We start from the raw sequence: 13,463 nt of genomic DNA, 5'->3' as shown, positions 1-13,463 counted from the left end.
CATTTCCCAAAGACCCCCACCTCCTCATACCATCACACTGGGTGTTAGGGTTCAACATGAATTTGGGGGCAGAGGACACAAACAATCCAGGACCAGAAAAATGACATTAGAGGGAGAAATGGTGAAATCCAAATAAGGACTGTATATTAGATAATAGGATTGTATTGATGTTAATTTCCTGGCTTCAGTAACCTGGCTTGTACCATAGTGATGTAAGATGTTCACATTAGGGGAAGCTGGGTGAAGGGCATTAGGGAACTCCACTATTTCTGCAGAAATAGCTCCCTCTTTGCAGCTGGCTGCTGTGGACCCGTTAGGAGTTGGCTCCATAAGTTGGAGGCCGGCAGAGCTATTCTGTGTTAAACAAGCAGGATTCCATTATATCTCCATATCCTCAGCGCTGTGTTTGACCAGCCTGTCGCTATGAAGGATTCAATTAGTGGCCAAGCGCTTTCGCTAACAAGGTATTTCAGTTGTGAGTGGTCTTGAGTTTCCTTCTCAAAGAGGGGTAGGTGTGTGTGTGTGTGTGTGTGTGTGTTTTCAGAAAGACTAAGCCCCAAGCCTCTTGTTTCTCCATTTTCCTTTTTGCCTCCAAAAAACAAACAAAAAACTGAAGGGATTAAAAGAAAAAAACCCATCATTCCCAAGATCCTGCTTTTTGATCATGATATGAAATCTAGCAGTTATAAAGGAAGAAAAGATTTGATAACACAGGTATCACGACTTTTCTCTCCATGGTCAGGACACCATAAACACGGTGGGTGAGGACATAATAAAGAGGATGCATGAAGGAGCTCCCTCTTGGCCAATAAACAGCTCTGTATTTTTTTTTTTTTTTTTTTTTGAACGCAGGGCATGTGAGATCCTAGTTCCCTGACCAGGGATCAAACCTGGGTGCCCTGAAGTGGAAGCACAAGTCTTAACCACCTGACCCACCGGGGAAGTCCCCAACAGCTCTGTATTTTGACTGTGGTGGTGGTTCTAGGAATCTGTACAGGTGACAGCGTGGACTAGAACTACACACACATAAATGAGTGCATGTGAAAGCTGATAAAATCTGAATAAGGTCTAGAGTCTAGTTAATTGCGTCGTATTCACATGTTTCCTGGTGTGACAGAGTGCTAGGGTTAGGTAAGATGTAAGCTGGGTGAATGAAGGGTACACGGGACTCTGCACTGTTTTTGCAACTTCTCATGTGTCTATAGTTGATTAAAAAACAAAACAAAACAGAGGCTTCCCTGGTGGTCCAGTGGTTGGGACTCCATGCTTCTGCTGAGGGGGGCATGGGTTCGGTCCCTGGTTGCGGACCTAGGATCCAGCATGCCTCGAGGTGAGGCCAACAAAACAAAACAAAACACCATACAGCATTATAAATCAACTATACTTCAATTAAAAAAAATAGAGAATTTAAAAAATACCATAAACATGTTTGAAAGGCAAATGACAAACTGGGAAAGTATCTGCAAACGATATGAAACGGGTTTTTATGTCCATCGCTTATGGGTTCTTGTCAGTTAGGGAAGAGCTGAACACTTCCACCAAGAGGGCTCGAGCATGTACACGGGTGACCTGAAACAGAGTGGGAACCCTCCCTCAGATGGAAATCCCACCAGTGGTGGAGAAAACAAGTGGCCCTGTATCAACCATGAAGAAAACAAAGGTCTCTTAACCTGCCACCTCCAAGACCAAGACCTTCTGCCAACAGACACTTGTCTTTTTGTAGCTGCCCGTCACCCATCCCCCCATGTCCCTCCCCAGGCCTTGTTGTCCGGGCAGGAATACAACTGACTGAAGTTTGGCCGATGGATGCTGAGTACTGACTGAGGGAGGTAGGGGTAGTAAGTTCCGATGAAGAGCTCCTGCTTGAGGGGCTTCCCTGGCAGTCCAATGGTTAAGACGCCACGCTTCCCCTGCAGGGAGGAGTGTGGGTTCGATCCCTGGTTGGGGAACCAAGATCCCAAATGCTGTGAGGCACGCCCCGCCCCACCCCACCCCCAAAAAGTTCCTGCTTGAGACGATTGCAGGGCGCGGGCTGCCAAGCCTCGGGGGGGGCAACCCCAGTGCCCCCTTTCTCACCAGCTTCTGTCATTCTGTGACTTGTGACTAGTTGCTTCTCCACTTTCTTTCACAGCGGATTAAGGGCAAGACATCTTCTTGTTCCTGAGATGATTTTAAACATTCACTGGCTGAGATTCCTACCCATAAAACTGTTTGAGATCAGCAACACAGTTCAATTTGCAACATGTATGACCATGGACTGATTTCCTTCATATATAGAGTGTCTACAAATCAGTGAGGTCAATAGATCAAAAGAAAGGTGGGCAAATGATTACTCCTAAACAAGTGTCTTAAAGCATGAAAATATTCATACACAAAAGAAGTGTGCATTTGAATTACAGTGAGATGCCATGTGTCACTCCTAAGACTGGCAAAAATAACACGTAGTAATGAAGGAATGGAGAAGCAAGCACACTTCACCAAGAAGTGTGTACACTGAGACATTCTTTAGAAGGTAATTTGCAATATTCTTCAAAATTAAAAATGAATATGCCTTTTTATAATTCTAGGAATTTACCCTATACACTCATATGCCCCAACCATGTACAAGGCTGTTTGTTGTAGGATCCTTTACACCCAGGGGTTGATCAGTTACAGCCCGTGGGCCAAATCTGGCCGGCTGTGTGGCTTTGTAAATAAAGTTTTATTGGCACACAGCCACGCCCACTCATTCACACATCACCGTGGCTGCTTTTGAACTGCAAGGGCCAGAGTTGTGCGGTTGCAACAGAGACTGCCTGGCCTACAAAGCCTGAAATATTTACTATCTGGCCTTTGACAAAGTCTGTTGATTTATACGAAAAGCCCAGAATAATCTATGTTATCCCTTGATAGGTGCCTGGCAAAATAAATTATGGCACATTCACAGGGCAGAATAGAAGGCAGGTATTAAAAAGAGATACTGGGGAGGGGTTACCTCTCGGGAAGGAGGGCGTATTTTTCCTCTCTATATCCTTTTGTACTGGTTTGTTTTATTCTTTAAGCCATTAAAAAAAACCTGGACTTTCCGAAAGGATGGAGCGGCTGATGGCACAGGGCGAGGCCACCGTACTGTTAGAAACTCAAGTACCAAGAGTGCCCTCTGCGCAGGCATGGTCTCCGGTCTCCTAGCCTCTCAGCTGTTAGGACAGACATGAAGAGGGGCACGGCCTGCCCTCCCTTGTCGGTGTGTCCTGACCTCCAACCGCTGAGTCAAGTCTCTGGACAAGGAGAGGTGCAAAAGGAAGTAAGGGCCAGGCCACCCGTGACACCCTGGGCTGGGCACCTCCGAGGCACCCACGGACTGCCTCAGGACCTCTGGGACTGTCCTTACTGGGCCAGTTGGCTGAGGGGTGGCACCCCACCCCCCCACTTCGTGCCAGGGCAGCACCGCTGAGCAAGCAGCGCCCCCATCCTTCGACTGCAAGGACTGCCGTGCCCTTGGCTCAGCCACCTCCCAGGGCCCCCGCCCACTCAAGGAGCCCCTGTCACCAGCCCCAGGGGTTCAGAAGGAACCTCAGGCAGGTGGCGACACTTCCATCTGGAATCGTTTAATCAGTCTACTTCTTACACTCATAATTATAAAAGAATAAGAATCGACAAAAATATTTTCTTTTCATAATGTGTAGAGGTGGTTCGTCTCTGGTGGGGTTTTTTTTTGTTTTGTTTTTTTTCCTACCCGCCCCTGGCAGAACTCTTGGCGGGAGGGAAAGGAAGGAGCAAGGATAACCCTGAGGCGGGGAGGGTTCCACTCCCAGCCCTGGAACCCCGATCTGGGTGGGCGGGCGGGCCAGGCAGAAACGTGTGGCCGGAGGGCTGGGCTGGGGAGGGGCGGCAGCCGCTGAGCAGCAAAGAACGGGGCTGGGCGTGCTTCAGAGCCGGCCTGAAAGCCGGGCTGGACGACTGCCCTGCTTCCGGCTGCCCCGCTTCCCTGTGCACCACTCACGGCCTGCCGGCACGACTCCCGCTGTGGGCTTCGGGTGCTGGCTGGGGTGAACCCTGTGGCCCGGCGGCAGACCCGGAATCTAGATTTAGGCACCCCTTGCTTTCTTTTAAATAATTAAGAAAAATGCCCACCCCCGAAAAGAAAAACAAAACGAAACACAAATATGAAGTGGGTGGGTGGGGAGGAAAGGCAACCGCATGCTTCTGCGCCGGTGGCCAGGCTGGGCCTGGGGGTCCTCGGGGCAAAGGCCGGCTCCTCCGAGTCTCTTCTGGCCTCCAGTGCCCAGCGGAGTTGAGGCTCCCGCTCCTGGACGACAGGGAGAGGAGGGATGGCTTGAGGAAGTGCCTTGTGGACGTTGGCCTCATCTCTCCATCCTGGCCACGAAAGAAGCAGCAGGCAGAAACCCCAGGAGCATTAACGAAAACAGTAAAAGGCGTTGGGGCGAAGGCGGCAGCTCCCGGGGCAGGCGGTCTGGGGGGGGCCGGTGGGAGGAGGCGCTGCACAGGGCCTGCGGGGCCGCTCGGTCCCTCCTGCCTCGTCCCCCACCCCACTCCTGCAACGGAGGCGGGGAAGCCACTTGTGCTGACTGTGCAGGCCCCGCATGTGGCGGCCCGTGGGCTCAGAGGTATTCCTGTAGAAAGTGCAGCAGTGTGACTTCATAGTGCTCGCCGGACTCGGGGCAGCGGATACTGTGTCTCTCGTTGGGGTAGATCTGGGTGGACAGAGAAAGCAAGGCTGGTGTCACCGAGGCACCCCTGCACCCTGTGCCCCGCTACCCCCGAACCCCTCCATCCCCGGGCTCAGAGCGTCTCTCCTCAGGGCCTCGGTCCCGCCCCCGCCCCCCCACGCCCCCCGGGGAGGGTGCAGAAAGGGAAGAGGTCTTGCTCCGGCACTGAGGGACCCAGGTTCGAATCCCCCCTCCACGGCCAGCTTGCTGTGTTAATTCTGGGCAAGTGACAGCCTGCCTGACAGCAGCCCCCCATGAAAGCTGAGCGAAGAATTCAGACCCTGTAGGGTCTTTGTGGCCTGGGCAAGCTAAGGTCTCAAACACAGAGAACTTGCGCATACGAAAGCCTTAAGAAACTGTGCTGCTGCTCTATCCCCCAAACCCAGAGAGCTGCAAGGAACCCAGCTCCGTGGAGTGGCTGGGGCTTCATGTCTCACAGACGTTTGGTGCCTCCACCTGAGCCACGTTCATTTCACCAACAGGCCCCATTGGGGGTTATACATGCTAAGGCCCCAGGACAGCCTCTCCACCCCAGGCTGTGCCAGGTGTTTTCCTGGGTCTGCTCACCACCTGCTCATCCCCAGAGAGAAACGGCAGCACGCTGGTGCCAAGGGCCATGCCGAAAGAATCACCCAGTCCCTGAGACCTGGCTGAGCGCATGTCCAGGCCCTTGGGTAGATGGTGACAGGGATGCAAGTCTTGCTTCTGGCTGTGAAATGAGGGCTTCTGCACCCCAACAGTTCTCGAAGGAGCCCTAAGGGCTCATGGGGTAGGCATGAAACCTGCTCCAGACTCTAGGAATGCATTACCCTAGGAATGCATCAAACTGCCCAGAGATCTCCCCTCCTCCACCCTTGCCTTGAGGAATCCATCCTGGATGAATCACAAGTCTGATCATACGGTCCCCAGCTCAGAGGTCCGCAAGGACCTGCCAGCTTGAGATCAAGACCTGGACTCCTGGGTCCTGCTGCCCCTAAGGCCTCACGGGCCCCACTCCCTCCGGGCCTGGGGCAGCGGCACTGACTGGGACAGACCCCGCTGCACCCACCCCTTCATGCCACCCTGGGTCCCGGGTGTCTGGTCACTTCTTCCTCCTTCTGGGCTGTGAGGGCAGGGAGAGGGTCCATCTGGCTCCCCACTGTGCTCCCAGCCCCCAGTCCCAGGCCTGACATCCGACAACAAACGTGATGCACCAACAAGCTGGGGCTGTCAGCCTCCAGGCCAACTGGTGCCCGGTGTCTGAAGAGGAAGGTGGGTGTGCTCCATCTCCCCCACTCACAGCCCCCAAGGGAGCGTCTTGTCGCACCTTCAATTTCCCCTGGGGAGGCAGGGGCACAAGCCTCTGGGCCCCCCTTGTGTGCCAAACGCTTCTCCCGAGAGAACTCATTTGACGCTCACAACCTCTGGGAGGCAGGGGTTATCACGCCCATTTCACAGATGAGGAGACAAGGCCCAAGGTTAAAGGACCTGCCACCAATGGCCACACGGGAAGGGAGAGGATATCCCAGCCGCGAGGCTCAGGGCTTCAGGCTCAGAAGGGACAGGTGAGGATCCATCCTGGCCCTGCCTGACTCCTTTGCTCTGATGTGCAGCTGCCTCTGGCCTGTGTTTGGAGAGCATGTGCAGCTGGGGCGGGGGGGACTGCCAAGCGGCGCCCAACCCAGCTCTTCACCCACAGGGAGCCCCGCCTCCCTCCTGCCCTGTCTGGCAAGCGCATGCCCAGCCACAGGTCCCTGCGGCCTGTCCCTCCTGCCCGGTGACCGTCAGTTTCCCCATTTGTTGAATGGCAACATGTCTTCCCCTGACAGCTTGGAGCGCATGGAGGCGTCCAGGAAGCGGAAAGCCTGCGTGGCAGCAGCAGGTAATAAAATCTGTCCATCTCGCCTCCAGCACACCACCCCCCTCCTCCGAATCCACCAGGCCTCTCGCTCCCCACTCCCGCCCCCTTTCCTGCCGGGACAGCTGACTGTGGCTCATGTCCCACTGGCCCCCATGGGCCTCTGTCTACAGGGCTGCCAGAGGGGAGGCCTGACACCTCGCCTCGCCCTTCGGAACAAAACACAGCCCTCCCCTGAGGCCCACCCCTTACCACGGAAGCCCCGCCCTCTCACGAGGTCCCGCCCCTTACTGCTGAAGCCCCGCCCACCAGAGGCGGTGTCAGGCGGCTTGCCATGCCGGTCACCACACCCCGCTCCCCAGCTGTCCTCCTGCTGGCTCCAGCCACCCTGGTCTCCGGTCCTGAAGCTGCTCCCTCCTACTAATTTCCTGTCTGGTGTCTTCCACAGCCGCCCCCCAGGCCTAGATGAGTCCCCACTTACTCTTTAGCACCCTTAAATGTCACCTCTTCGGGGAATTATTTTCTGACCCCCGTCAAGGGACACCCCCCGCCCCGGCCCCAGATGCTTTCAGCGTTCTGTACAGTTCCTTCAAAGCAAGGTGCCTGGCGCGCATGCGCAATCATTTCGGTACCATCAGCCTCCCTCCACCGGGCTCAGTTCCCAGGTGCCGCCAGCAGAGGGCGGCGCGGACCCGGAGCGATCAGCGCACGACTGCTGAATGGTGGTTGGGACCCAGGGAGCCGGCTAAGTGTGGAGCCAGACAGTCAGGTGTGAGGATGGGGGCGGGGCCACGGGTGCCCCGACCCACTGCTAACCACCCTGCGGGCTCCTGGGAGGAGCCACCCACCTGGAGCTGGTAAGGCTTTCCTGCTCGGATCAGCTGGGAGACGAGGAAGTTCGTGTGGAAAAAGTGCACGTTCTCATCCAGGAAGCCGTGCAGGATGAGCAGGCGGTTGGGCCTGGAAGACAAGGAGGGCGTGAGGGTCTGGGGCGAGACCCCCTTCTCCTGCCCATAGGCAGTCGCACCACAGTCCACGCTCAGCCAGGGCTGGGGGCCCAGGGTCCCGCCCCAGCCCCAGGACAGTGAGGGCGGCAGTGGCAGCTCAGCAGCAGAACGTGGAGGAACTCAAAGCCCGTGCACAGTGCACAGCTGGCGGCTCTGGGAGACCCCTCACTTCCTTCCAGGCGAGGAGGGGAGGGGTGTGCACAGAGGCTGTGCTTGGAATGCCCTGAGCTCGGGGAAGCTTCTGGAGCAGTGTTGCCCACGGGCACTCCGAGACGATGGAACGTTCTAGACCTGTGCCACCCATCACCTCCAGGTGGCTACTGAGTGCCTGACATGTGGTAAGGGTGGTGGAGGAACCTTACTTTTTAAAATTTTGATTTATAAATAAAAATAACTTATTGAAGTGACACTCACACAACCTAAAATTTACTAATTTTAAAGGGATTTAGGGGCATTTGGTGCATTCACAGTGTCGTGCAGCCATCACATCTATCCTGAGTTCCACACCACTTCCATCACTCTGGAGCAAACCCCCGTGCCCATGAGCAGGCACTCCCCACCCCGGGCAACGACTGGTCATCTGTCTCCATGGGTTTACTGTTCTAGTGAATTGGGATGAATGTGAACGTAAATCGGAGTGGCCGTGGACCAGTGGGTTCTGAGCTTGGCTGCACAATAGCACACCACCGTGGAGCCCAGGCCACCCTCCAGACTAGAGAGCAGCCTTGCGGGGAGAGGGGCCCTGGCGGGGTCAGCCTGTGACGAGAACCCTGGCACTAAAGATGGGGCCCAGGTTCACCAGACAGAGCCACACCAGACCTGGCCACACCAGTTTCTTTTTGATCGGCGAATCAGAAGCCAATGCCCAAAGCGTGACATGGGACATCAGAGCTGGTCCAACACACCTACACGTTAGAACCACTGTGGACCTGTGTTCTGAACCACGGTGTCAAAACCCACAAGACAGAGGCCGTTCAGGTTCAAAACTGACTCAGGGGGTCCATGGTGGGCTGCGTGTTTGGGCGGTGAGGGGAGCCAGCACGTGCAAGGTGCGACTCTAGACCTTCCCTTCTATCTTTCTGGGGGCAGGGCTGGGGGGCTTCCCTCCCTCCTTGCTCCAAGAGAACCCAGGCACCTGCTTGCGGTGAGGAGCGGTGAGGAGGGAGGGCTGCGGGAGCAGAGGGGACCAAGGGGCAGGCACAGTGGGAGGTGCGGAAGCCACGCCCAGCCAGCCACAGGCGGGCCAGCTTCATGGACGGCCAGCCCTGGCAACCCTGAAGTCAGGGCGGGTGGGGGCCTTACTCATTGGGCAGCTTCTCCACGTGCAGGGCCACGGAACCCGCCTCGTAGCCAAGCTGGTTGTTTTCTGGGACATCCATGTAGCGTTCTGTGTACCCTGTGTCGTAGGCCATCCAGACTGTGACCGGAGCACCTGCGATGGCCACCTGAGGGCCACAGTGGATGGAGCGGGGGGGGAGAGAGAGAGAGAAAGAGAGAGACACATACACACAAAGGTCAGGTCCTGGGAGCCTGCACTTGGCCGGCTGTCCCGGGGCCTCCCCCGGAGGACGTGAGGAGCGGGCATGCAGACGGGGGTTGGCAGGGGAGGGGCCCTCAGACGTGTCTCCCCCGTGGACCGTGCATTGTCTCAGGAGGGTGGGTGAGCTGAACGAGCGCGCCGGGGCCGGGATCGGCCCCTCCCTGGGCCCACTGCCTTCCTGCCGCCTCCGCCTCCTCATCGCCGCCCCGCGGTGCCCTGACAGTGCCGCCGGCCTGGGGGCCCCTCCCCCGACGCTCTTCACACCATGCCCCACCTCTGCCCATCCGAGGCCGGGGTCCCGGGCTCAGCCTCCCACAGAGAGCTGCTGGCGGGGTTTTGTGCAGCCGGACGCCATCCTGGGGTCAGCAGTGGCGGGCAATGAGGAGGGGGGCTCGGCCCCATGGGGCTGCTGCGGGGAGAAACAGCCACGTGGCAAGGCCCCTGCCAAGATGCCTCCCCCGGGGGGGTGGGCTCCAAGGGGCATGGGTGGGCGCTGGCAGACAGGAGGGAGGAGGCGGGGGCAGGACCCACCTTGAACACCTGGGGCTTGTGGATCAGCCCCATGAGCGAGAGGAAGCCTCCGTAGGACCAGCCGTGGATGGCAACCCGGCTCAGGTCAATGAAGCCGTACTTCTCGGCCACGAAGTGCAAGCCCTCCACCTGGTCCTCGATCTCCACCTGGCCCTGGGGGATGAGGCCAGGCACCTCTCAGTGGCCTCCTCCCAGGCACGCACCCTGCTGTCCCACCTCTTCCCTTGCAGGGAGCCCTCTTCCTCTTGGATCAAAAGCAGCTCTCTGGAAGCTAGCCCTCCCTCCAGGCCCCATGCAAATCTGCTGTCTGGGGTGGCGGTCAGACAGGCCTGGCACCAACCCTGCCCTGCCATCCCCTGGCTGACTCTGAGAAAGTCATGTCCCTTCTCTGGGCCTTAGTTTCCTCATCCCCCAAACGAGGACGTTAACATGAATAGGACCGAGTCTACAGCAGGTGTGAGGATGAAACGAGATGCTGAGTGTCCTGTACTCTGTCTGAGGCCTGGCGCATGCTGAGACTTGATGAACAGCTGGTGTCATCACCGTCATCACCACCACCAGCATCACCACCGCCATCATCATCCTCATCACAGTCATCATCCTTATCACCACCATCTCCATCTTCATCACCATTATCATCAGCATCACCACCACCATCACTATCATTATCAGCCTCATCACCATCGTCACCATCAACATCCGCATCACGATCACTATCGTTATTATCACCATCACCATCACCACCATCAGCACCACTTCCACAGCCACCAGTGCCTGTCTTGCCCAACCCTCGGGACTTCCTGCTGATCAGGCCTATACTGACGTGTCGGGCTGCATCTGGGTTTTAGGCACCAGGCGTGGTGTGTGTCTACCTGTCTCCCCACAGGCCCAGCTCAGAGCTGAGCAACAGAGTGGATGTTCCCTCTGGTTCCAAAGGCCGCCCCACTTATGACTGACATCCTGGCCAGGACCGTCCTTGATGAAGGTGCCCCAGGGCCGCCCCCAAGCCCCAGGTCCCCCTTCACCACACAGGAAGGGACTGGGAAGAGATGTTACCATTTGGTTTTTCAGGGCCCCTTCAAATCGGAGCCCTCGCTGACAGGAGCCCCTGCCGTCAATCACGACCACGGCGTAGCCCAGAGATGCCAGAGTGTTAAGCCGCAAATACTTGATTCCTTTGAAGGAGTTATTGACCAGCTGCACCTGTGGGGAAGGTGAGACGAGGCGAGTGTGAGAAATACAAGTACAACACCGGCAGGATGGGCTAGACGGGCAAGATGCCAGAGGGACGGGACGGGGGCTTACAGCCTGAAGATGGGGCCTGTGCTCTATCGTGAAGGCTATGGATGGCCCTGGGCAGGTTGCGGATGTGGGGGGGAGGGGAAGGTCAGACGGGGGCCCACTGTGCACCAGGCCTTGTGCTTGGGATGTGCTACAGAGAGGAAGGCCCCGGCCAGGCTCCCTTCTCGGCCAGGGCCTCTGCCCCAGGCCCTCCATGGAATTACTCCCTTATTTCTTCAGCCTCTTTCTTTTCTACCCTTCAGTTATCACTAAAAACAGACACAAAAACTGCTGGGGGTGGCGGGCACTGTGTTCCCCAAGTGACGTCACTTACGCTAGTCCCTTGTTTAGCACGATGAATGTTCGGGGCCTTACTGTCCTCTGGGGGTAGGGGCATCCCGCTGACTGTAGGGTGTTGACAGCATCCGAGGCCTCTACCCACTAGATGCCAGGAGCATCCCCCACCCCAGCTGCGACAACTACAAATGTCCCCAGACATCGCCAAGTACCACCTGGGGGACAGACCACCTCCAGCAGAGAACCGCTCTCTTAGATGGACCTGCTTGCCAACCTGCCTGCCTGGCCTGTCCCCTTCTCAGAGCGCTGGGCCCAGGGCCCTTGGCCACCTCTGTCCCCAAGCTGTCCCACTGCTGGGCAGGTGGCCCAGACACACACACCGGGTTTAGGGGGGCTTCCCAGAGGGACACGGGAGTATCAGCAGGTGAAAGGGTGGCTGTGCCGGAGGGTGCTGTGTGTGGAGAGCCAGGGGCCCCAAGGACCCTGCGTGGTCAGTGGGGATGGGGAGGGGCACTGGTGGAGGGAGGAGGGTGTGGGGAGCAGGGCAGCGCCCACCTGCGGGCCTCCGTACACGAAGAGGACGGTGGGGTGCTTCTTCCCTGGCTGCACAGCGTGTGGCTTGTAGATCATGCCGTAGAGCTGCACGTCCGAGCGCGTGTGGAAATGGAAGATTTCCGGGGGCACGTAATCCGGGGGGCAGCCTGCGGAGACAGAGCGGCTGTGGCTCCGAGGGCCGGGCTGGGCCAGGGCGGGCCTGGGAAGCCCACCTCGAAGCGGGGCCCACGTCTGGCCGACGCCCACACTCCCCCAGCCCCGGAGGGTGGACCGGAGGCACCCCATCTCCTGCGCTGCCAGACAGGTAAAATCAGAGGCTGAGGGCAGAAGTGACCTTGCACCCTGTGAGCCAGCTCGGGCCAGGCCACAGTCTGGCCGGGACCAACTCCAGAGCCCCGACACTGGCTAGTCTAGTACGGAGGTGATGACAGTGCCGGGATCTGATTAACGGCCAGTTTTACGGCGGGGAGGGGGCTCTCTCTGATTTTCATGGTTACCTGTATCTTTGCAAAGCAACACTGGTTTTCCAATCCAGTGGTGAGGACAACTCTTCCTTTAAGTTCATTTAGGTTAAACAGTGTGTCGATTTAAGAGGAAAATAAGTAAATAGTCATGTAGGTCAGGGGTCTGCAAATATTTACTGTAAAAGGCTAAGTAGTTAAGTATTTTTGGTTTTACACACAGAAGAGCCATCGTGTGTCTCTGGGTTGTAACCACACTCGTCCCTCTGTGTCCTCGGGGGATTGGTTCTAGGGCGCTCCTCAGATACCCAAACCTGCCGATGCTCAAGCCCCTCATGTGAAATAGCATAGTATTTGCATATAACCTAGGCACACCCTCCCGCGTGCTTTAGCTTTAAGTCACCTCTAGGTTACTTATAATACCTGATACGAAATGTTATGTAAATAGTTGTAAATACGATGCAAGTGCTACGTAAATAGTTGGCACGCACAACTCAAGCTTTTCTTTTTGGAATGCTCTGCGGTTGGCTGCATCCATGGATGCGGAACCTATGGCTAGGGAGGGGCTGACTGCACTTGACTCTGCTGCTGCTGCAGCTCCGAAGCCACCACGGGTGATGCCAAAATGACTGGATGTGGCCGGAGCTGGCCCACGGGCCAGCTTGCCAGCTTCTCACAGATGTGGCCCACAAATACGGCGAGACGGGCCTTTTGGGGCAGCGGTGTCCCCGCCTGCCTGCCTGCCTGCATGCCCGGGGCTGGGGATCGGGACACCCGCGCCCCCATTGCTGCCCCACTGGCGCCTTGGCAGGCCCCTCCCTTCCCGCAGTTTCCTCTTCTGTGAACCAGGGCCAGAGTTCCCACGCTGTCACACCCACGGTGACACGGGGAGAGTCAGGGACTGAGCTGTCAGATGGAGGGGGCTGCTTACTTACTCAGCTTTCGGGGGCGGTGATGTGACAAACAGTTTTCCAGCCCATAAAACCCCCCCCAAACTCCAGGGATTCCTATTTCCTACAATGTTCTAGAAATCTGCAAGTGGCAGGGCTGGGTTCAGGGAAGGGCGTCCTCTTTAGTGAGCGCTTCCTATGAGCTGGGCGCTACGTGAGCGCTTGGTTTACATCCCACGGGCTGCCACTGGACCGTTCCGTAGATAAGGAAACCTTTCAGCGAGATGAGCTGACTTGCCTCTGCTTCCGCAGCCAGAATTGGAACACGGGGTCAGCCGGGCAGAGTCCTGGCACC

The 13,463-nt window shown here is 57.0% G+C and overlaps 1 protein-coding gene across 2 annotated transcripts in view; it reads right to left on the bottom strand.

The window, feature by feature from the left end:
- Nucleotides 1-3,566: 3,566 nt before the first annotated feature.
- The window catches only part of DPP9 (dipeptidyl peptidase 9), a 40,944-nt gene continuing 31,047 nt past the window's right edge, over nucleotides 3,567-13,463 (bottom strand). Inside the window, exons 17-22 of one of the 2 annotated variants that reach the window (XM_081231479.1) lie at nucleotides 11,758-11,903; nucleotides 10,681-10,827; nucleotides 9,625-9,777; nucleotides 8,856-8,998; nucleotides 7,395-7,506; nucleotides 3,567-4,694 (exon numbers count right to left, since the gene is read on the bottom strand). In XM_081231479.1, coding sequence (XP_081087605.1) covers nucleotides 4,602-4,694; nucleotides 7,395-7,506; nucleotides 8,856-8,998; nucleotides 9,625-9,777; nucleotides 10,681-10,827; nucleotides 11,758-11,903 — 794 coding nt within the window. In that variant the 3' untranslated portion in view covers nucleotides 3,567-4,601. Of the gene's footprint in view, nucleotides 4,695-7,394; nucleotides 7,507-8,855; nucleotides 8,999-9,367; nucleotides 9,503-9,624; nucleotides 9,778-10,680; nucleotides 10,828-11,757; nucleotides 11,904-13,463 lie in introns of those variants that run through there. The other variant, XM_081231480.1, reaches the window with a different exon arrangement.

Source organism: Mesoplodon bidens, assembly GCF_964165515.1.
Source record: "Mesoplodon bidens genome assembly, chromosome: 4".
Classification (NCBI taxonomy): domain Eukaryota; kingdom Metazoa; phylum Chordata; class Mammalia; order Artiodactyla; family Ziphiidae; genus Mesoplodon; species Mesoplodon bidens.
This window is presented reverse-complemented; position numbering and strand designations above follow the sequence as displayed.